A 25727-nucleotide genomic window follows, 5' to 3' on the forward strand; every position below is an offset into this window, starting at 1 on the left:
AACAAACAAAAACGAAACAAATCCCCAATCCCGTAATTTGTCTGATATATGGTTTATATTGCCGGTTCGGTCATTCTAAGTCAAGTTTTGATGGTCATTTACTGGCCTAGAAGGTGCTCTTCACCCTATTCATGCACACTGTGACTGATCATAAAATTACCATACCAGTGACCTACTAGTATATTATGCACACATGTAAACATGCACAGACAGACACACACACAAACAGGAAAAATCTACAACAGCATCAACTGACGAGATAACTACTCATTTCTGTCTTATCAGCTCTTTCCTATGGTTTTATTGTCTCCCAGGCTACTATCCTCCTATGCTCGCTTGCTCAAGATGCTCAAAACCCAACTACACTCTCCTCCATTGCACTTTCATTCAGTACTCCCTTCACATACGCTGAAGCAGCTTCATTTAAATTTAGCCCATTTTCCCATTCCAAAATGTACTTTCCATCAACATAAACATGTCAATATAATCTCACATCTCGAGCTGTTATCAAGGAGAATGCATGACCTTCATTTTTGCCTTATCGTTGCACTTTGATCAACCATCTCTATAAATCTCCAATCATTGTGTACCCACCTCCCCCCCCCCCCCCCCATCTCTTTCTTGGTCTGTATTGTACTCGTGCAAAGAATTTTTTAATGAGAATAAACAAACGGACGAAAATTCATATCATTTTCCATTTTCCGTTTATTTTTCCAATCCCGTATATGTTCATGAAAAATTTGTATCTTCATCAGTTTTTTACAGCAACCCCCAGCTCACCCTACCCCCGCCTTCCAGATTACCCCCTTCCCCGCCTCCCAGATTACCCCCTTCCCCGCTTCCTCAGTCTTCATTGCTGTGCCCCTGTCTGCTGACACAGCATCTAAAGATTTTCCACCACTTCCGTCGAGATTTTTTCCTCCTCTTGGTGTTGTTGGATGGCATGTCGTTTTCGAGTGAGGCTCTCTCCTCTATCATGCCCTCTTCCATATTTCCTTTAAACTCTGCTGTAATTTTCTCCCTATCCTGAACTAAGTCCTTCCCAGTTCTTGCCACATGTCTTTCAGCAGCAGTCTTTTCCGTTTCCTCTTCCACCTTCCTCTGCTCATAGGTTAAGGTGTCCCTTTCCTCAAACGCATTTTTGTCCTCGGATGCTTTCTCCTGCCCTTCTTGCACATTCAGAGTTTCACCCTCTCCTGTAGCTACTCCCTCTACCACCTGTTTAGGCTCCTTCGCCTCAATAATATGAGTCTTCTCTTCCTGAGCCTCCTCCGGCTCCCTCGCGTTCTCGTTTCCGTGTTGGTCATCCTGATTTATCTCAAGCAAACCATGCTGCCTCTTCTCCTCATCTTCTTTCTGTCTCTCCCCCAGCTCATTTAATGCCAGTCTTTCTTTCTCATCCTTGCTTAATACTTCATCGTTCTCCTCTTTTCTGTCATCCTCGTTTCTATCTTCTTGTTTCTCCTCATCCTTTCCGGCCATCTCACCATTCGCATTTTTCTCTTCTTGGCTTGAGTGTGGCTCTGCCTCCTCCGGCCGTTCTTCCCGTTCTTCCCTCTTTTCGTGCTCCTCCTCATCATGTTCAGTTTTCGCGCCAATTTTCTGCTGCTGCCTCTCCTCCTTTTCCTCCTCCTCTTCCTCCTCCTCCTCCTTAATCTCAATCTGCTTCTTGATCTCCTCGTGAATATACCCTGCCGCGGCCGCCCCCTCTGTCTCCCCTTTTTTTATCTGCCCAAGCGCCTCATTATTTTGCTCTTCAGGATGTTCATTCTCCTCATGCCAGCACTCTTCTTCCTCACCCGCTGTCTGCTTGGTCTCCTCCTGCTGCCGATACTCTGCTCCCCTTTCCATCTCCTCTTTCTCCTCGACGAGTGTATCCTCATCCATCTCCTCCCCAACATGCTCATTTTCCTCTTGCGAGGACTCCTTGTCTCCCTCCCCCGCCATCTGTACCGTCTCCATCTCCTCCTCCCCCTCTCCATCCTTATCCTCATCCTTCTCCAATAACTGCGTATTCACATTGGCATTTTGTCCATAGTCCTCTTCCTCCTCCTCCTCAATCTCAATCTGCTTCTTGATCTCCTCGTGTCTATACCCTGCCGCCCCCTCAGTCTCCCCCTTCTTCATCTGCCCAAACGCCTCCTTATTCTCCTCTCTAAGCTGCCCGTTCTCCTCGTGCCAGGACTCCTCGACGAGTGTATCCTCATCCCTCTCCTCTCCAAGGTGCTCATTTTCCTCTTGTGAGCACTCCTCGTCTTCCTCCCCCGCCATCTGCGTCGTCTCCGTCTTCTCATCCTCCTCTACCTCATAATCCTTCTCCAACTGCGCATTCTCATCGCCGTTCTGTCCATACTCGAACTCCTCCACCTCCACCTTCCCCTCCTCCTCCTCCTCCTCTTCTTCCACTGTATGCGTAGTTTCCTCCCCCTCCGCAGACTCCTGTCGACATTTCGAAGCCAGTTCAAGGCTGTCTGAGGATGCCTCTTTTCCAACTTTTTCATCTTTCGGGATCTCGACCGTCTTGCCATCCTCGTCGGTCATACCCTCTTCTCCTCCCGTCTGCTCTTTTGTCTCGTCTTTTCCCGGCTTCTCATCAACAATTTTCTCTTGGCTTTCCTCAACTGTTTCTTCCTCCTCTTCAGCGCACTCTTTCCTCTTCTGAGCAGTGCTTTCCTCCACTGACGCTCTCTTAAACTTCTCTTCCATATGTTTTCTCTCCGTAAACATATTATTTCCCCCTTCTTCGTCGTCATTAGCTTTGTCTGAGAATTCAGTCGCTTCTCCCTCCCCAACTTTCCCTTCCGCTGCAATCTCTTCCTCAGATGTCTGCCTCTGCACCTTCCACTCTGCCTCCGTCGTCCCCCAAGATCTCACGACCTCGTCGGTGTTGCCGATGTCATCATCCGGCATGATGTCTGGGATGTCTCTCAGAAAGACGAATTCAATGAATTCGTTCATCGCCTTCAAATATTTCTTGAAAGCGGGAATCACCCGAGTGGCTAAGGATGAAATGAATTATATGTTGTATTAATAATTATATACATGAATACTGGTGGGTGTTTGTTCATAATGCAAGCATAACGAGTAGTAGCAGAAACAGTTTCCATGGGACGAGTCTACAACAGGATTACATTTCGTACTTGGAAATATGTATCTAAAACCTTAAAAAATTATAATCATTATTGGTAATGCTCTAAAAAAATATGGAGGGGAACTTACGTTCGTCGCTCATGGTTGATTGGTAGAATTTCAACCGTCGATTCGATGAAAGAAGAAAATAACCGCTCAAAATCAACGTAAGACAATAGTCAAGCGTCAAGAGCTCAAGCATAAGGCCTGAATAGGTAACACCTATATCTGTGATCATCGTATTTATAGATAATGCACCGTTTATGTTGCCATAGCTATGTACTGTACTTTTGCGCATGCGTGAGAGTGATGTAACAGTGGAGTTTTCGCGCCTACCTTTTACCCGCGCAGCATCAACGCAAGGACGCGCGTACACGTAAATGAGATTTTATTATGTGTTAATTTATTGGGTGTTCAACTCGATTTCTGTTAACCGCGAGAGCTGAATTCACGTCGAGTCTTTTATTTTTGCCTAAAGACCTCAATTTCCTTTTTACCGGGCGTTACAGTACACTGCTCGTCTGCACTCAACTGCATTTCCCGTGTGTTATAAATGCATTGCAGTTATTGTTTGTGCATTGTGCATATGTTTTGTTTTATTTTGTTTAAGCTTGGAGCATGACGCTGGCGTGGGAATCTTGTGAAAATGACTGTCACGAAATCTGAATTATGTCACGATTAATAAAAACTAACAATGCACATTACTTGGACTGGTGTGTATACCATTATTCATTCTCCTTATAAACTATTGATAGTCGAACACACACTCGGGTCGTTCCACTTTTTTATACTATAGGGTGGATATACCTTCTTATTAATGACCTGTGTCGTGTGCATTATTTGTATGCTATTATACACTCAGCAACAACAACAACAACAACAAAAAAATGACAGTAAACACTTTTTCCAGCTCAAATATTTCAAAGAAAGTTTCGATAAAAATGAATGTGTCATATACCATATTAAAGGCTATCTAATTAATTGCTATCCATCTGGTAGGTTCCCTAAAAGGGATACTTTACGCTTGAATAAACATATTTGTTTTGTTTGTTTTTTTCCTCCAAGACACAAAAGTAAAAATTGCAGAATTGATGTTTTGTCATGTGAATGCCCTTTAAGATAACAGTAATAACAAAATACCAAATCAACACAATGAGAGACATGAATGAAAAAGCAAAAATAAGTTGTCGTTCCCTTGTATCTCTGTACATCCTCAAACAAAAACAAAATAGGAAAGAAAAGGGGAAAATAAAAATTTCTTGTCGAATTAAACTTTGAATGACACAGAGAGTAAGCCGAAAAGGTGATAACATGGACAGAATTTCTTCATTTCATTCTTTTAATTCAGGAATTTAAGAATTCACGAGACAAATTAAAGAACTAAATATCATTTTCCATTTTCTTAATTTGAAATAACACGTCCAATTTCTACAATTTTTGTTAAAATTTCCATGCCATTTGAATTTGGAATTGACAGAAGATTCTTTATTTTCTCCATTATTTTTCACCTTTTTCAATCTTTTGACTGCTACAAAGACATTATAGAGGTCACATGATGATTTTTTTTGTTGTTGAAATATTTGATATTTTTTTAATAAACTATAAATGTCGATATGGCGACTGCCATGGTATACCTCCGCCATAATGCATGGTTCTCCTAATAGGCAGTACAATGTCTTAACAATGTGTGATGACAGTTTCACATAATTGGCAAAATATTAAAATGACAGCTGGTTTGTCACGAACGCGTTGAATGTTCACTTTCCTTAAAGGGAACACAACCCCAAGAGCAATGTGGATTAAAGTGAAAGCAGCAACATTAGTAGAACACATCAGTGAAAGTTTGAAGAAAATCGGACAATCGATGCAAATAACCGCTGGATGAGGAGACTACTAGAGGTTATGACGTATGAGTGGAAACACAGGATGATTTTTGCAAATCAGTTTGTGTTTCTTACTGTGTTGAATTTTCTTTTGTTCTCATTGTTATAAGGAAGACCACATGCGCATGAATGACAACTTGTCCATTTTTGCAATTTTTACTTTTGTGTCTTGGAAGAGAAAAACCGAATGTGTTTACTCATGCGTAAAGTTTTCTTTTTTGTTGACCTACCAGGTTGATAGCCAATTAAAGGAGACCTCAAGATGATTTGCAGATTTTTACATTTGAACAACAATAAATTAGTTTTACTGAGGACAGAATTTCAGAATTTATGATTATTGGAATGAAGAATAAGAATATTTTCGAAATTTATAACAAATTGCAATGAAAAAGGATAATGGCATGGCAGGGTCACCATAAGAATGCATAAGTTGGGGCTTTAGGAAGTAAAACAAAACAAGAAGGTATTCATAGATTTTATTTACACAGGTGAACTTGCAAGCAAGCGGTATTGTAATGGAATTACGCTGCTACATTTCTGAAATATGTGAGTCTCCTATGTCATCATCCCTGTTCAGTGTAATTTGTTCAAGGTTTTTCAAAGTATTGTTTCTCTGCTCAAGAACTACAATAAATTCTACAAATCTATACATGGAGCTGTTGATTTATGTACTACCTGATGTGAAATTATGAAAATCGTCTGGAATGACCCTTTAAATCACCCTTAACATGGTACGTAAAATGTTGATATTTATACAAATATTCTATGATAAATATGAATTTGAACAAGTGTTTATTTTCTTTCTTCTTCTTCTTTTTTGCTGAGTGTACATACTTGCATATCTTGATTGGTTATTAAGTGTATAATAGGTTGTATTGTTTATACGTTGATATAACGATTGTTATCATTTCTAATCCATGGAATATGCATTTGTTTTTGTTTGTCATGCTACAAGTTCATGCTCGTTTTTGTGAACAAACTTGTGTTATCACGTGCAATTTTGTCACAATACACTTAAATCAACAACAACAAGCAACAAGCAACAAGCAACATGGAGTTAACACATACCCACAAACTAATACAGTGCTCTTCCGTTATAACAAAATTCTCGTTACAACAAAGTTATTTAGGTTCAAAAATTGATTCTGTACTTTACTGTTCTGTTATTACGAAATTTCGATATATCGAAAGAAATATGCAGGCCCTTACGATTTGGTTATAACGGGAGTCCAGTGTACCAACATGGAGCTACCTTGGTAGCTCCATGGTACCAAGTACAATAAGGTTATATTATGTAGGGTTCTCCCCCCCCCCCCCCCACACACACACACACATGGAAAATGTAACGTTAGTAATGATAACTGATCAACTGACAAATTAACTTCTCTGATCTGTCTTATCACTTCTGGTTTTGTCTCCAAGGCTCCTATCCCCCTATCAGTCAAGATGCTCAAAACCCAACTACACTCTCCTCCATTGCACTTACATTCAGTACCCCCTTCACATACGTTGAGGCATGCAGCTACATTTAAATGTAGCCCATTTTCCCGTTCCACAATGTACTTTCCATCACCAAATGTCAATATGCATTCGCATCTTGAGCTGGAATCACATCTCGAGCTGTTTTCAGTGAGATTGAATGCTCTTCTTTTTTGCCTTTTCGTTGTACTTTGAATAGCCGTCTCTATAAATCTCCAATCATTGTGTACCCACCCTCTGCTCTTTCTTCGTCTGCATTGTACTCGTGCAAAGAATTTTCGAAATTAAAATAAAACGAATAGACGAAATTTTTATGTTATTTTCCATTCTTCCGTTTATTTTTTCCAATCCCGTATATGTTTATGAAAAGTTTGTATCTTCATCACAGTTTTTACCCCAACCCCCAGCTCACCCTATCCCCCGCCTCCCAGACTACCCCCTTCCCCGCCTCCCAAATTACCCCCTCCCCCGCCTCCCTCAGTCTTCATTGCTGTGCCCCTGTCTGCTGACACAGCATCTAAAGATTTTCCACCACTTCCGTCGAGATTTTTTCTTCCTGTTGGTGTTGTTGGATGGCATGGCGTTTTCTAGCGAGGCGCTCTCGTCTGTCATGTCCTCTTCCATATTTCCTTTAACCTCTGCTGTAATTTTCTCCTTATCCTGAACTAGGTCCTTCCCAGTTCTTGCCACTTGTCTTTCAGCAGCAGTATTTTCCGTTTCCTCTTCCACCTCCCTCTGCTCAGAGGTTAAGGTGTCCCTTTCCTCAAACGCATTTTTGTCCTCGGATGCTTTCTCGTGCCCTTCTTGCACATTCAGAGTTTCACCCTCTCCTGTAGCTACTCCCTCTACCACCTGTTTAGGCTCCTTCGCCTCAATAATATGAGTCTTCTCTTCCTGAGCCTCCTCCGGCTCCCTCGCGTTCTCGTTTCCGTATTGGTCATCCTGATTTACCTCAAGCAAATCATGCTGCCTCTTCTCCTCATCTTCTTTCTGTCTCTCCCCCAGCTCATTTAATGCCAGTCTTTCTTTCTCATCCTTGCTTAATACTTCATCGTGCTCCTCTGCTTCGTCATTCTCCTTTCTATTTTCTCGCTTCTCCTCATCCTTTCCAGCAACCTCACCCATCGCATATTCCTCCTCTTCGTTCGTCTGTGGCTCCGCCTCCTCCGGCAGCTCTTCCCGTTTTTTCTTAATGTCTTCCCTCTTTTCCTGCTCCTCCTCATCATGTTCAGTTTTCGCGCCAATTTTCTGTCGCTGCCTCTCCTCCTCCTCTTCCTCCTCCTCAACCTCAATCTGCTTCTTGATCTCCTCGTGTGTACACTCTGCCGCCCACTCAGTCTCCCCCTTCTTCATCTGCCCAAACGCCTCCTTATAATTCTCCTCTCCAAGCTGCTCATTCTCCTCGTGCCAGGACTCCTCTTCCTCACCCGTTGTCTGCTTCGTCTCCTCCTGCTCCCGATACTCTGCTCTCCTTTCCATCTCCTTTCCCTCCTCTACAAGAATATCCTCATCCATCTCCTCCTCAAGGTGCTCATTTTCTTCTTGCGAGCACTCCTCGTCTTCCTCCCCCGCCATCTGCGCCGTTTCCGTCTTCTCCTCCTCTCCCTCATCCTCCTCATCCTTCTCCAACGGCGTATCCTCATCGCCATTCTGTCCATACTCCTCCATATCCACCTCTACCACCACCACCTCCTCCTCCTCAATCTCAATCTGCTTCTTGATCTCCTCGTGTCTATACCCTGCTGCCCCCTCAGTCTCCCCCTTCTTCATCTGCCCAAACGCCTCCTTATTCTCCTCTCTATAAGCTGTCCATTCTCCTCGTGCCGGGTCTCCTCGACGAGTGTATCCTCATCCGTCTCCTCCCCAAGGTGCTCATTTTCCTCTTGTGAGCACTCCTCGTCTTCCTCCCCCACCATCTGCGTCGTCTCCGTCTTCTCATCCTCCTCTCCCTCCTCATCCTTCTCCAACTGCGCATTCTCATCGCCGTTCTGTCCATACTCCTCCACCTCCACCTTCTCCTCCTCCTCTTCTCCCACCGTATGCGTAGTTTCCTCCCCCTCCGCATACTCCTGCCGATGTTTTGCAGCCAGTTCAATGCTGTCTGAGGATGCCTCTTTTCCAACTTTTTCATCTTTCGGGATCTCGACCGTCTTGCCATCCTCGTCGGTCATACCCTTTTCTCCTTCCGTCTGCTCTTTCGTCTCGTCTTCTCCCGGCTTCTCATCAACAATTTTCTCTTGGCTTTCCTCAACTGTTTCTTCCTCCTCTTCAGCGCACTCTTTTCTCTTCTGAGACGTGTTTTCTGCCACTGACACCATCTTAAGCTTCTCTTCTATATGTTTTCTCTCCGTAACCATACTTCCCCCTTCTTCTTCGTCATTAGCTTCGTCTGAGAATTCAGTCGCTTCTCCCTCCCCAACTTTCCCTTCCGCTGCAATCTCGTCCTCAGATGTCTGCCTCTGCATCTTCCAATCTGCCTCCGTCGTCCCCCAAGATCTCACGACCTCGTCGGTGTTGCCGATTTCATCATCCGGCATGATGTCTGGGATGTCTCTCAGAAAGACGAATTCGATGAATTCGTTCATCGCCTTCAAATATTCCTTGAAAGCGGGAATGACCCGAGTGGCTGAAGATGGAATGAATGGTAAATTGTATTAATATACGTGATCGCTGGTCGGTGTTTGTTCATAATGCAAGCATAACGAGTAGTAGCAGAAATAGTCTCCATGGTGCGAGTCTACAGCAGGATTACATTTCGTACTTGGAAATATGTATATAAAACCTTAAAAAAATGATAATCATTGTTGGTAATACTGTAAAAAAATATGGAGGAGAACTTACGTTCGTCGCTCATGGTTGATTGGTAGAATTTCAACCGTCGATTCGATGAAAGAAGAAAATAACCGCTCAAAATCAACGTAAGACAATAGTCAAGCGTCAAGAGCTCAATCATAAGGCCTGAATAGGTAACACCTATATCTGTGATCATCGTATTTATAGATATGTACCGTTTATGTTGCCATAGCTTTGTACTGTACTTTTGCGCATGCGTGAGAGTGATGTAACAGTGGAGTTTTCGCGCCTACCTTTCACCCGCGCAGCATCAACGCAATGACGTGCATACGTAAATGAGATTTTATCATGCGTTAATTTATTGGGTGTTCCATTCGAAGAGCTTAATTCACGATATTTTAATCTCTCCGTTGACAATATTAATCAGACTACATCGGTGCCTCGAAATCTACCGCACTTTGGGTATGTGCTACGCTTGAGCACATGACTCAGTCTACTTGCATTCTACTGCTTTGCATATTGCGTCCAGCGTCGAGTATAATGACAACCTAATACAACAATGTGCGATTGTGACAATACACCGAAGATGACAAGTTTACAGTGTCATAATGTCAAGTGAATAAAAGGCACGAGATTTTGTGCCAACGTAACTATGCTCACTTACAAAAATTTCGAAAAGTTAGAATTTATAACATCATGTTGTTAGTTATTTGCCACACGGGATGGGATGATGGGGCAACCAAAGCATGAGTGGAGGATATTTTGCGTCAATCCAGCTGGCGCGAAAATGTATGACCTTCACGTCGTTAATTGTGAATCAATTTCTCTCGAAATTGAAATCAAATCTAAAAGGAATGATGCAGAACGAAATTGAATATTCATAGAATGAAAGTAAACCGTGAGAGCAGAGAGGTGTCAGTTGTTCTAACTTTTATTCTGACGCCTATTCTTGAATTCGAATGACACAGTCTGATGAAATTGGGCGGGAAATCATACATCAATCATGTTTGAAGTTTTTTTTTTTTTTTTTTTTAGGCCTACTTCCATGTAACTTACGCTCAAAGCCTGTGGATAACCAGTATCGTTTGAGATGTGAATAACCACACTCTGAATACTGCCTCCTTCATTGACCACCGGAGGCTCATCTGATCTCCAAATTCAACATTTTCAGCGTTCCGATTAGTTCCGAAGAAATCTGAGCCGACAAGCTCCAGCGGGCTGGCACCATTAAGGTTCACCAACGGTGATGCCAAAAGAGTCCTCAGAACCTGAATTCCATTTAATCTGTCAGATGACTTTTAATCATCGGACACTCAGACTGTCATATATGACGTCGGCTGGACACGCCCGATATCCGCAAAACACAAATGTGACACAAATTATAGGATTGACTCGACTTTCATCCGACACTGTCTCGACTTACGACCGGAGATGACGTCTGATTGCGAACTATAAATATTATAAAGCTCTGAGCTTAGTTCATTCATCGCACAATCTTGCCTCTTCTGATCATGCCCGGCACGTCTGACAATGAATGCTCTAAAAGACGCTCCCTCGCTTTTCCTACTTATATGAAAGCCCTCGACGGTCATTTTAATTTGAATAATGCAAATGCTTGATTCTTTGACCGAAGTGTGAAATTTGATGAACGAAAAATGAATTTGGATGAGCAACTTTATGGAGCATTTTTTTTCGCGTCTTTACATAACCTGATTATCAAATTGAATGACAAACACACGAAAATGATGCAAAACATAGTAATTGAATGTTGAAGTATAGACCCTAATCTGGTGATTGGCTGAGAGCTATAGCTTGACGAGTCTTTTATTTTTGCCTAAAAACTTCAATTTCCTTTCACTTCTCGTCTGCACTCAGCTGCATTTCCTGTGTATTATAAATACATTGCAATCATTGTTTGTGCGTGTTTTGTTTTGTTTTTTGTAAGCTTGGAGCATGTCCTGGCCTGGGAATCTCGTGAAAATGGCTGTCACGAAATCTGAATAACGTCACCATTACTTGGACTGGCGTTTATAACATTGTACACCTATACCTTAGCTATTGAACAATGCCACACACATTTGGGTCGTTCCACTTCTAAGGTGAATATACCTTCTTATTAATGACCTGTGTCATGTGCATTATTTGTATACTGAGTACTTTACATACTTGCATATCTTATTGGTTTATTAGTTGTGTAATAGGTTGTATTGTTTATATACGTTGATATAATGATTGCTATCGTTTCTAATCCATGGAATATGCATTTGTTTCTATTTGTCATACCACAGGTTCGAGCTCACTTTTATGAACAAACTTGGGTTACCCAGTCCACGTGCAATTTTGTCACAATACACTTAAATCAACATCAACAACAAAATCTCCTTTCAATCAACATGGAGTTAACACATACCAACTCAATAATACAAAAGACATTATGCAGGGTTGTTCCCCTCCCACCCCCCCCCCCCATACAAACACACACACTCTCTTTCCCTTTAGCGAAGACACAAACAACCCCTATAAAAAGACGTAACGTACCAGTTTTTCAGGCATCGATCATCACAAGCCCTTGATCCTTCCGCTTATTTTCATCTTTGACTCATCGTTTCCTTCTTACAACTTTTTCTTAAATACGTTATCTATTGTCTTTGCTTGAAACAGTCATAAACCTTTTTATATATGACTCGAAATAGTTGTAGTAGTGTCAGAAAAAAAACCCCACAAATTAAACAAAAACAAAAGCAAAAACAAGAACTAATACTATAGAGCAACTGGCTAGTCAGTAACTCCTTTAAAGGAGAATTCCGAACCAATAGATTGTTAGTCTGAAAAGAAAAAAAGCACCACATTTTATGAGCACGAAAACGAAAAAATGATCAAAATCGCATAAGTAGGACAAATTCATGTGAAATTGTGAAGTTTCGCTAATTTTTGTTGAACAGTTTGCGAACAGTAGATATGAGCATGCAAATGAGCGAGCTGATGTTACCACCTCTAGTTTTTATTCGATATTAATCAGATTTTTACTGTCCGGAATCGAACTTTATGTATATGCGAATCCCCCCCCCCCCTCCCCCCACCGCCCGCCGCAAAAGTGTGTTTTGGTTTTCTCTTATCAACTTTTTATCATCTTTCCGCGCTCCCTTCCTGATGTGAAACGCTTTTGGCACGAGTAATGACCTCACCAAGGACACAGACGATGATGACAAACTATTAACCGCCGTTTTACACTTTCAGCCCATCAGATCCCGGGGAAATTTCATGCTGTGTAGAAAGTATCATATTATTTCAATCATTAAAGGACAACCTCCGGAAGATTTTCAGACATTCACAAATGTATTTACAATTTACAACTATAAATTCTATGGTTATAATGGGCACAGACTTTCATAACATATAGTGATTGGGATGAGGAATAAGAATGTTTTCAAGATTACCAACTCACAACAAGGATGATGACATGTTAGCCTCACCATAGGCATGCGTGAGTTGAGGGGGGGGGGGGGGGCTCAATGAAGCAGAACAAAAGAAGAAAACGTGCATAAATTATACGCAGGAGAACTTGCTAAGCATGCTGTCCTGTAACGGAATTACATTGCTACATTTCTGAAATTTGTGAGCCTCCTATGTCCTCAACTTTGTTCAGTGTAATTTGTTTGGGGGTTTTCAAAGTATTGGTTTCTCCGATCTATAAAGGATCACAATAAATTCCACAAATCTACACATAGAGCAAGTCGATTTGTGTATGTGAAATAATGAAAGTCGTCTGGAATTCCTCTTTAATAACTTAACTGACAGCTCCGAATCTCTCTGCCTGTCTTACCTTTTCAGAAAATGTTAGGATCAGGATATCGTTTCATGAAAGTTGTCAGCCCTGACAAGTTGCTAGCTTCTGCAATTACCATAACAGTCAGTGACCAGAGCGTCTCAGTCAATCCAAATCAATGATTTTGCTGAAATTGTCAGAGACGACAACTTGTCAGGGCTGACATACAAATCTCTGTTAGGAAACGGTGCCTTATAGCTTCACACCAGCGAAAAATGGTCGCCGACCATTCTACAACCTTTGTAACAACTGGTTGGCAGTTGGTCGTCAGAGATTGTTATGAAAGAAAGCTTTTCGGACGTCAGCAGTTGAGAGTATCGCCAATACGTAGGTGCCGTGCGCAGAGCAGCGTTTTAGATGCATTATGGGATAGCTCATGGGCCCCTGGGACAAACTTGCCCCTGTTTTGGCTGCACATCAACTTACATCACGCTCTGTCTTTATAAAGAGGTTTTTTTTTTTTTTTTGGGGGGGGGGGGGGGGAAGATTTCTTTGCTTTCCATCATGTGACCAGCACATTGAAGCCTGTCAGTATAGTGAACCATGACTCTAGTGACCGCAAATCAGTATAGCTTTCAACTCTTTTAAGCTGAATTAGCCAAGAAAAAAAGGGCCAACAACGGAAAAGCAAACAAAGAACTCCATTGAATCGTATGCGAACTGCGACTCGCGTGAGACAACCGGAAGCGAACAAGGGACCGAGGAATTAATCCCACAGTGCACCTGTGACAGAGCTAGCGTGCGCAGGAGTTTTTTACGTCATTGGCGTCATAGCGAGAATTTTTGTTTCCTCTTTCTTTGTCAGCGACCGATCGGCAAACTGTTTTGGTATGCTAGAAGTTTTTGGACGTTGTATCGAAAACCTCTTGATGACCCAAATTGTTCGATATAAGTTTCATTTATGCATGGTTTTCCGTTAGTTGGTTATGAAAATGAAAAAGGTCGTTAATTAGATCGCCGAGTAGTGTTTGTGTCTGCTGGGTAACTAGAAATCTAATGACCCGATAAGAGGACTAAAAGCAGTCTTCCGTTCATGGGGTAGCAGCATCACTGCGCACAAACAAGTCATTTCACCTGCATGGATTATTTATCCGTACAATGTTGACAGCAATGGAAACTTATTTGCTCATGGGCATTTCAATAAAACAATCAAATTTATTAGAATACAGTACATGAGTAGTATTCTCTGCAGCAAATTTACATTGCAAGTATCATTTCAAAATAAGAGTACAAATCGATGACGAACACGACTAACATAAGAGTCGTGTATGATAAATATGTATAGGAATAGACGAACGTGTGTCAATGCTGATAAAAGTAACATATGGCTATACTGTTAAGCAGTGAAAATCACACTGACTGGAACAATTCGCGTCGAATCCTATGCTTCTGTCATCAGTGCAATTTTCTTCGTATTCTCCTATCACTATATCACAATGAAATTCCCTGTATCATGGTAAAATCGCCAAATTGCACATCCTGTTCATGGAGGGAAAGTGCATATCACGGTTACAGATCGTTATTCCGAAGGTCCGTTATTCCTAAGGCTCTTCAGTCCGAAGATTTGTTATTCCGAAGGTTCGTTATTCCGAATTTCATTTTCGGATTAACAAATCGTCGGAATAACGAACCTTTGGAATAACGCCACAAATTTAATGTTCGGATTAACGAACCTCTAGGTATAGGGATTTGTGTGTTTCGGATTAACGAACCTTCGGAAAAACGAACAGCACCCCATATTATACAACAGAGGTTTCACATCTGATTCCGTAACAGCTAAAATAATATACCATCAGCACTTAGATATTGTGTTATACAATGTTGTATCGAGACATGCAGTCTTCCATTGCGCACCTGTTATCTATATAGATAAAAAACAATCAACATTTCACATTCAAAAGATATCCCTTTTTATACTGTTTTCAGTATAAAACATTATTAACACTGTCGGAAGAAAACTTTGAGTGTCACCACCGTACTTACTAATAATAATTTTTGACTCAAACTATATATATATGTGTATATATATATATATATATATATATATATATATATATGAAATGAAGAGTTTTATTGCAAATGAGCCAAGCGCCATCTCTAAACATTTCAAAGTAAGAGAGAGCAAAATTAAACCTTTCCAGTTATACCTCACTTGTGACATAAAAGGAATATTCTGGAATGTAGTTATGATTAAAACAATTTGTATTTTCTTATTATTTTTGTTGTTTTTAATCAACATCACTTTAATCGCTTTAATCACAACTATCTCAACTTAATTTCTCCTTTATTTCTCATATATATATACACATATTAATCACCCCTCAGCTGATTTATATTGCAGCTTTATTTTTAACGTAGGTGTCTAGGTCATGGACTAGTGACCTTAGACAAAAACTTATCGTCGAATTAGCGTGCATAATATAAACTCTCAACAGCGGTACTCGTTGATATCCTTGAATTAACTGGTGCCCTCTATCTAAACCCCGGATGTCTGTTATGATGACCTGTCATCAAAATGATAGTTATAGGGCCTAAACTTTTGCTGACAGCTCGGAGAGTTGAGTTTACATATTATAGACCTATTCACCAATACATTATGTCTAGCATTTGATAGAATAATACTGCTCTTACCCTGTACAGGATGTCTATATACATCACAATATTTTACCAGTGTTTAATGACATCCCATATAACTTTAAGTTGGTTTAAGTTTCTTTTCATTGTGGCTGTGTGCTGTGCTTCCTCTTGACACAAAGATAATGTTGCTGCATAAAACCAACGTTGGGTTGTTTATTATGTAGAAACATTGTCGTCCTGTTTACATGCTCTTCTATTTTGGTCCAAACCAGTGCTTCTATTGTCACGAAAATTTGATAAATCAGAGGTATACATTGTGCCGTTTTCATCATGAAAAGCTTACAATACACCTATCGACTGAACTGACAACGACTGCCATATGGAGTGTCCTCTCGGTGTGTCTATATTGTTGCTGCATATGTTTAAAAAGAAAAAAAAAAAACACACACACACAGAAAAAAAAATATAATGAAATAAAAGTACGTAACCCTAACCTTCGATAACTAGATATCGTCCAGTTGATGATGATTGATGATTGCACGCCATTTCTGTCTGCATAACAAACATACTAGTTGTTCCCAATCTTAGTCCTTTGGTGAGTACAGTAACTTTCCCACATGTGCCTAAAAAAGTTTCTCATCAGTATGCGGATGCTTCGGAACGACCTTGGACAACAGTCAAAGTTTCTTAATATTTGAACCCCGTATCTATTATCTCAAAATATCTTTGCACGACGGAAATCTATATAAAACAATACCAAAAATGAGTAAAAAGATAATCTTTTTTTTTTGTGTGTCATACAAGTGACTCCATATTTGACCCTCCTTCCAACAACTTTGAGTCAACTGGGCGACCTTTCTCTGAAGTCTGCACTCTCTTTTCTAGTTGCCTCTGTTGCCTGTGCTGTTCCAACATGACATAGCGATCTTTCGCGAAAAATTTTTGATATGCTGGAGCCATGACTAGGAGAAAGGCCACAAGTAAGTGTGTTCCTGTAAAAATCCTGATTGCACTGAGGTAGGAACCGCTGTCATCCAAGCTCTGACCTTTTGAGAAGAACGACGAAGGGGAAAAAACACGAAATTAGAATGAACATGATGTCGAAAAATTGCAAATTTTCGTTAATCCAAAAATTAAAACAAAATTCATTATTCCGAAGGTTCGTTAATCCAAAAAGAAAGTGTGTTTCGTCAATCCGAAATTAAAACAAATTTCATCATTCTGAAGGTTCGTTAATCCAGAAAAGAAGATAAGTTTCGTTAATCCGAAAATGTCATGGCTACTACTAAAACACTGATTAATTTAGTGTTTATTTACGTCGATGTCAATCAGTAGCTGCAAAGTTCTGACAATCCCTGTCAAGTATAAGCGTATCGGCAGCATGTCCTAACATAATGACAATATTGTGCAGAGGTGATGGCTTTTAAAGAATGATACTTCAGATCGTATCCGGGCAATTACCCCCGGAGGGCAATTACCCCCCGGCCAAATACTGGTTAGTGGTAAGGTAAGAGTAAAGATTAGGGTTAGGGTTAGGTTTAGGGTTAGGAGTTTGGGTTAGGGTTAGGGTTAGGTTCAGGATTAGGATTAGGATTAGGGCCAGGGGAAGGGTGCGGGGTAATTGCCCAGGGGGTAATTGCCCTAGACCCACTTCAGATACAATCATTGTTGCGGCTCCGCGTATTCATTTTTGTGATTTTGATCATTGCATTCGAGCGTACTTGTAAGCGAAGGATGGTGAGAAACCCGTTTCCCGGCCCATCATGCACCATGCTTCCTATTGTGTGTGTGTGTGTGTGTGTGTGTGTATATATATGTGTGTGTGTGTGAGTGTACGTGTTTCCATCACCGTTATTGAATGCCTCTCCCCATGGTCAAGTTTTGGCGGGAAATTACCTGAGATGGAGCTGAGGATGTATCCGATGCCATTGCTAGACAGTATCACAGGCCAGACGGCTTCGGCCCTGCCAGGTCCGAAGAATCTTTGTGGTAGGGTAAAAATCAGGCCAGTGGTCATACCGACCATACAACCGATAACTGGTAAGACAGAGAGAGAATGGGAGAGAGAGAGAGAGAGAGAGAGAGAAGGAACATAATCATATAGGGTTCAGTTTTTACGTCACTATAGATACATACGCTTTATAATATTATCATGTCTCGTTACGTAATGATATTAGACCATCTTGGGCATAATGCAGTGCCTTCAATTACGGTTATACAATACTCTGTTGACGTATGCTTGAAAACATGGAATAGTGGTGACGACTTTACTGTCAAAATACTGCCAAATAGGTCAAATAGGCCAACTACTGCTTTTTCGGTGTCGTATTGCATGACTCAAACATGAATTAATAATGCATTGAATATGGTGGCATCTTGGAGCCTATAAAATGCCGTAAAGTCTTCGAAACACTTATCGAGCAAAATTGTAAAAGTTACTCAAATCAATAACAAAAGTTAGGAACATTAATGAAAATGTTTAAGTCGTTCTTGATAAGAAATAAGGTAACGGAGTTTATGCCCTGAAAGCTCCGGCATTAGGATAATCGAACTTAAAGTCTAGGGATGTCAGTGGGGCTCTGATGTTCATATAGACAATTTAAGTAATAAAACCTGAAATATGTGGGACTCTATATCATTTACAGTTGGGAAAGTAAAACAAACTGAGGTTATAATATCACTTTACTGCGCGTACATAAAGTAAATTTCTTCCCTTGCTCTGTCAAGAAGGATGGAACTCGTAAGCGATTAATATCTCACTGCCAAATAGGATGAAAACAAACCAAGTAGTAATCGGCATTTTTTTGTTTTTGTTTCTCAGATTGTGTTATACTCTGGAACCATGCTAACCTCCTCCTATGATGTACATGAACAGCATGGTTTTGGCCAGTGGCAGACAGATCATGACGCCACAGTTGATGAAGGCAGTGATGAGCATGGTGAAGACGGTCGGGAACGGAACCAGCTCTCCGCCGAACGACAAGAGGAGTTTTCCGACCAGCGACGACACGCCGACGATGGAGAGAATCTGAGAGCCCTGGGTTTCCGTGAACCCAGCGGATACCATAAAGCTGACCTGTTATGGGGTGGAGAACGGGAGATGGGGATGTCTTTAAGAAATCCGCAAGTGTCAGGACGCTTTCTAAGATGACACCACTGGCGGCTCCCGTTGTAACGAATTCCTTGGGACCGTCAGTTTTCTTTCGTTATATCGGAAGTTCGTTACATACTGTAAAACAAGGAAATGGGTTTAACGCACGTTTACCAATGTCACACTGGGGCTCCTTTACGGGTGCAACTTTGCACCTTTCAGACTAGTGTCACAATGGAAGCACCTTTAAAGGCGCAACTTCACACCTTTCTGGTCTGGAAGGTGCAAAGTTACACCCATTAAGATGCTCCCATAATAGTGTGCCATTGGTCTGCAAAGTTGAACCTATTTTTCTTAGTGAGGAGCCGAACAATAAGGTATAATAACCTTATTTAAGGGTATAGAAGATAAGTTTGGGGTGATTTCTACTTCATTGTATGAGAATTTCATTATAATCGTGTCCGTTATAACGTGAATGCACTGTACCAGTCGTACAAATTTGCGTATCATGGCTAACCCAAATGTAAGAGTCTTTAATAAGGTATGACGTTTTAGACAATGAAGTGTCTAATGATCACTCCGTGCAGTTTTGTAAGAAATAAGACTTGCCGCTATTTACCTCCTGATGCATCCATATCGCAACAGATTATAAAGATCTGTAATGATCCTTTTCTCTCAACCATATCAAAATCAATAAAATTAACACATCACAGAACCTCAAACACTACCACAGACAGCAACACTAACAAAACACAATTCAGATTGGTAGTACATTGAAATTCTGTTGTTCAGGATATAGGCCTAGTGACGTCATAAACGAGTGACTACCACATTATGTCATAAAATCGCTCTTTCGACAAGTTTATGATTATGAATCTATGGTTTATGGCATTTGCTATCCGCGTAATCAGTGATGAGCATTGGTCATTTTATCGTGGGTCATAATAAGGTTATTATCCAACGTCCATGGCAATTAAATTACAGAGTGCATGGGGACACGAAGAAGAAGGAAGTGGAGGGTGGCGCAGGAAAGCAAGGCAGAGATGCGGGAAGGGTAAACAAGAATAAGAGAAAAAAATAGAAGAAAAAATCCCCAGCAACTTTCATCAGGAACACAGTATCGTTGAGGCATGTAAAATGACAATATCATAATCGGGCAAGTACTTCAGAGTCATATTGGGTCAGTTCCCGAACAAGCGTGGGTGAGCGTTTGTAATAATTAGATATTTCATAGCTTTAGAAATCAAATCCAGTTGCATTTATATTGCAGTGATTAGAATGAGTCTCACAGTTCATATCATTGAAATTTTTTTCATCCTACAGAAATTTGAACGTGATAGTTATTTCTATTACACGCCTTTCCTGTGATTACCGTACTAATTATACAAAAGTTCCATGTTGGCAACGGCAAGCTATAAATAGTGCGAGGTTATACCGCGTTGCAAAAGATCACAGCAACATGAATGAAGGTAACGAACTGAAGATGGCTGGAGACATGCATAAAGAGAACTACTGGTCTATAAGCATAGATTGATGTCTAATATCAGGGATAGAGCAATACAAGGAGATGGAGGTGGATACACTCTCCGTACAGAACCAGTCCTATAGTTGTGAAAAGAGAGCTGGGTGCAAGATCTACTCTCAGCTGAGTCTGGTGGACGATGTTGACGCAGAAACACCCATCTTTGCCACTCGTGCTCTGCGTGAAAAGCTCTCAAGGAGCCTCCATCACATGAATGAACAATATACAGATTAATAAATGGATAGGAAGTAGATACATAGATTGATAAACAAGTGAATGAATGAATAAGCAAATGGACAAGAATTAAAGTCACTCTTGGAAGAGTAGATCCCTAAACGTCATCTTAACAAATAGCCATATCGCCTCGATTTTCCGCCTGACTTCTCTTTTCACGCATTAGCAATGTGGGGTATGCATGTACAGGGTCCTTGGTAGGGATGTGTATGTATGGATATTAATTATCTAAGAAATGTCAGTAGACAGAGGATTATTAATGATAGCCTGGGGAGTTTTATATGCACGTACCAGATTCACGATGTAAAAGCACTCTCCGACACCGCTTAGCAGCACGGCGAGTGACAGCATCCACAGCTCCGGGTACGTCACTACGACTCGCAATCCGCCGAGGAGTGTCGTCTGCATCCACTCGCCATCTACAGTTGCCGTCTTACTCGGTCCTTCTTCAAGAGGGTCTGCTTCCTGCTCTTTTCGTGATAAATCGTCCGAGATGATGACCTGAGACGATGGCAGCGACGAGTCAACGTCCAGGGACAGTTTCTGTCCATTACTCGGCCTTGTCTCGCTCCACGAATGCTCTTTTTCGGCGTCACAGGCCGTCCCTCTTTTGGAATCCACTTTGTGGTAAGCGACATGTTTGTTCTCGCATTTGAAATCTCTCCTCGTGTATTCACTATCTTCAGTGCTCTCCTCCTCCTCTTCCTCTTCTTCCTCATTCCGCTGGTCGGCTGAGTCCAATGCTAAGTCGTTTGAAGTTGGAGGTTGGGCGTACGTGAGGACGCAGGGTATACCCACTACAAACATGGTGACGGCAAGAATGCGCAGTGTTATCCGCCAGCCGATGACTTTTATGAGATGCGACAATATTGGCGCGTAAGCCAGCATACCTGATAAGATTCACAAAACACATAGTGATAACAATATTGATGTTATTGAGCAAAGACAAAGAGAACATTATAGAAGAAGACAACGGGTGTGTGAGTGAGATAGAGAGAGTGAGAGGGGGAAGGGACTGGGAGGAGAAAGAGGGGAAAATGGGGGTATCTACGTCTACACAATGATGTACTCCTCCCTCACAAGAAAAATCGATCTCATCCTTGATGAATCCCTCCGCAGCTGTGATGTCCGTCCATCCTTTGGACTTTGCTTCTCTTAAGTGCGATACTTTAGATTTGTACCCACATTTATTATAATCAAGGACATTCCAAGTAGTGTCATGGATTAGCTCTGCACCGCCATACTGAGTTTCGCACAATACAATATTGAACTCTGAAGCTTTTTTAATTCTTTTTGGATTGTATACTTCTATCTTTCATCCTCTAGCAAGTCCTCTCAACTGGGCCTCTCAGTTTTAAAATGTCGTTCGTGCACTTAATATATAGTTTCTTTCTGTTTTACCTGAATTCATTGTTACTTTCTTACAAGCGTTTCCTTTTGAAGATGTTTGCTTATTTTGCTGTGATTATTCAAGTTTCTAATGTGACAAGTATTTTCAATTTTCCAATGCTTTATTCCGAGCGTATCTTATGAAAGAGGCGTAAATAGTAAGCAGCAGATGTTTTCCAAACATGTGTGTATGTGCATGAATGCATGTGTAATTTGTGCGTCTGTATAATTCCATCATTACAGTACATAATTTCGTATAAACTGCGTCATACGTGAGAACAGCAAACAGTGCAGACGCACAAATTAAGTTAACTTTGTTTTAGTTTATGAACACAAACTCAAACAAACATCCCTGGAACCTTTAATTATACCTGCGTTCCCCCCAGAAATCGCCAGACTCGAGGCACGGACGCAGTTCTTGGACGGAAAGTACTTGATGATGAGGGAGACGGGAGCAAGACCGATGATCGCCGTGCCGACCCCTAGAATCAGGCTGTAAGTGACCAGCATCGGCAGCAGGTAAGGCATGAAGGAGGTGAGAAGGATCCCCGAGCACTCGAGAACGACTCCGACGATGCATACGACGCGATGGCCGAAGCGCTCGACGGCGAGGCCGATGGGTAGAGCTAAGAGCCTCACAAGGGCCAGGGGGATGCATCCTACCCAACCTAAATACGACATGAACAACATGGAAACTGAACTCGAATATAGATGAAATCAGGGAGGTGGAAGAAGTACTTCCACCTCCCTGATGAAATTGATGGACACTGCTGAGCAATGGGACTTAATATTTAAATAAAATTGTCTTCTCAGCAGAAGTGATCTATAACAATTTAAGCACGAACAGAAACAAGACTTGTGTAAAGATGTATGCCTGAGAAAAGTGATCAACGAAAAAATTCTCCATTTTTTTTTTCATCGAGAAAGCTTTCAATCAATACCCCTCTTTGATAACAAACAAACTGACAAACAAACAAACAAACAAACAAACAAACAAGAACGACTATTTCTATATCACAGAGGTCGCTTCATTGTCCTCAGGTCTTGTCGATCTATTGTGACGGGGTTGTAATTTAGGCACTTTGTGACAATTATTCCACCACTGACTTGACTGTATAACAACCACAAGAGACATAAAACAAACCTTTGGACTCAAAGATGTCCGCTACCGAACTTTTATTTGTCACAAAATAACATTATATTCTGGACTGTGCACAGCCGAATTGTGTGCTTGCGAATAAAACAAACAAACGAAGTTACAAACATTCTGGTTAGCATAGGATTATTGTGATTTCAACTCAAAACGTCGTCTAGAGGTCAGAGTATAAGAATTAATTTGAGTCAAGTTCGATGAATAATATTTCAATATCGAATGACAATCGGCAATGCTTTTGAGCATTGCCCATATATAGCTGCAGAACAAGATGCTGAACAAAAATTATCGCATAGAGAACCACACAGAAGACATAGGAAACAAAGAGCTGCATAATTCACACGTCTTGATTGTGATAATAAATATTTGAGGAACAATGTATGAGAGCCATAAGACATCAAAATAAGACAAAATTACGTCACCTCATTTATGTCTGAGTCTTCTCATCTTCCCAAATCCCCGCTAATAATTTTCTTCCATGTGATACGCACTCACCTATTAAAGTCGTGCTGCTGTCGAAGTCGGCCTGGAACTCGACGAAGAAAATGCCGAACGACATGATGACTCCCTGAAGAGCCAGCATCAACAGCCAGGTCGTCGTTACCACCACCCAACCCCAGTGGGCGGACAGGTACTGTCTCATCGTCCTCATCATCCACGCTATCTTTCCTTTCAAGCAGTTAGCGGAAGAACTATATGTTAGACGGTGTATAAACGCCTGCTATTGTCTTTGCTTGGTTGCCTCTTCTGTAACGCGTTGCACCTATTGAATGAGAAAGAATGAGACTTATTATGTAGAGTAATTGAAGGACACTGTCTATCTCGTTTTTTTTTTTCTTTTTATAACAGTGGACGTTCTAGACAAGGACTAACAAACACGGCAAGGTTTTGAGTGTCTCCCAAATTATATGACCCTACGTGAGGGGAAATTCAGTCAATTCGTATGGATCTGAATGGTTATAAACAGCTGATAAACGCCCATCGATATCTCGTAACCAAATTTCTCCCATGATGAATTTTGGGTTTTATGGGTCGATGTGTATTCGTGCAGGGAATGTAACCGTGTTATTTTCCTTGTTTGATGTAACCGCAACCCAATGGGACGTTACCTTTAGGCTACATTAGGGTACGTGATTTTCAGTTGCTAACGGGGTTCTGCACACCAAATCTGTTTGTGCATGCAAACATGTGTGTGTTTTCAAAATATGATTAGTCATGCATATATATATATCTATCTATATATATATATATATATATATATATATATATATATATATATATATATATGTATATATATGTATATATATATATATATATGTATATATATATATATGTATACATATATATATATATATATATATATATATATATATATACAAAGAAATGAAGAAATAAACTGGTAATGCATTTTTTTTTTTGCCAACAAAGAATGAGTTTATTTGACTCGAATTTTCAGCGGTCTCCGCCTTTTATTGGCAAAAAAAAAAATGCATTGCCAGTTTATTTCTTTATTTCTTCGTGGATCCAATAAGTGAATTATATATGTATATATATATATATATATATATATATATATATATATATATATATATATATATATAATTCTCCTGTATGGTGGAGGCCCTATGTCTCTTAGCCAGAGGCCTGTTATAGGGTGTTTGATTCAAATTATTCCAAAAGCACCAAATGTGGCCTACAGGTCACTTATATCATACGTTTTCGATTTTTGATGGGCGTCAAGACTGGCGCCTCCTCCATCGAAGCCAATATGGCCGCCATCCAGGCTAATTTCAATTACAGAACTGAAGATCTGAGGTTAGACGAGCATTCTTTACATGCAGGTACACCTGCAGCCACCGCGAGCGATCATCTCCAAGTCCTCCAATGGCAATTTCTAAACAGTTAAAAAGAAGACAAGCTGGTCACTTTGAGAATTTATGCACTGACATAGCAACGAACCTGGTTCATTTCATAACCATTGAAAGTGCTTTTGTTCTTCTTTGGAGGCCCCCCCCCCCCCCCCCCAAACAAGGAGTTACTATCTTAGTAACTCCTCGGTATAATGTCGTAAATTCACTTTGTACACGTACTGTCCTACTTTAGTGAGGATGTGGGGGAGGGGGTCGAAAATCACTCAAATCTGAGTTATTGATGCTTTACTGGAAAATATGGCGTAAATAATCCTATTGAGATATGTCATTGGAATCGACAGCACAATTAATTGTCCATTGACTTGCTGCTTTTTTGCCAGTGTGGGACAGTGCAGGTTTGACCGATTTGCGAGTGCATCACAGTGTAATGAATATCTTCTCCGGAAACATGGCGCCTTTACACTATACCAATTCCATGTTAAATTTTCCTGAAGTTTTTGTGTTGTTTAAAGCGTGTGTGTATGTGTGTGTGTGGGGTGGGGTGATTAGTCGTAGGCCTGCACAGTTTTTTCTTCTCTATGAGTATTCATTTTGGTCAGTACTTAATCATATCCGATTTACATATTGATTCTAAAAATTTACATTCTATTGGAAACCTTCAATTCCTATTTTACATACGTTTCTTTCATGTTTCTCTCTGCAATTTTACGTGAGTAATGTCAGCATAACTGACAGTAAATATTGAGAGTCCCCCCCCCCCGTTACAGCTCAAACTAGAAC

General features: G+C 40.8%; 2 protein-coding genes across 2 annotated transcripts; both read right to left on the minus strand.

Moving 5' to 3' along the window:
• Positions 1–843: 843 nt before the first annotated feature.
• LOC140227290 (uncharacterized) lies at positions 844–8261 on the minus strand. The gene is made up of 3 exons (XM_072307742.1): positions 7002–8261; positions 1954–2715; positions 844–1650 (listed from the first exon to the last, which is right to left on the minus strand). The coding sequence occupies exons 1-3, from the start codon at positions 8259–8261 to the stop codon at positions 844–846; spliced, it is 2829 nt and encodes a 942-aa protein (XP_072163843.1).
• An 8221-nt stretch (positions 8262–16482) lies between these two features.
• Positions 16483–23719, minus strand: LOC140227398 (uncharacterized). Its single transcript, XM_072307837.1, has 6 exons — positions 23572–23719; positions 22295–22591; positions 20826–21424; positions 18538–18763; positions 17584–17724; positions 16483–16733 (listed from the first exon to the last, which is right to left on the minus strand). The coding sequence occupies exons 1-6, from the start codon at positions 23717–23719 to the stop codon at positions 16483–16485; spliced, it is 1662 nt and encodes a 553-aa protein (XP_072163938.1).
• Positions 23720–25727: the final 2008 nt, after the last annotated feature.

Source organism: Diadema setosum, chromosome 1 (genome assembly GCF_964275005.1).
Source record: "Diadema setosum chromosome 1, eeDiaSeto1, whole genome shotgun sequence".
Lineage (NCBI taxonomy): Eukaryota > Metazoa > Echinodermata > Echinoidea > Diadematoida > Diadematidae > Diadema > Diadema setosum.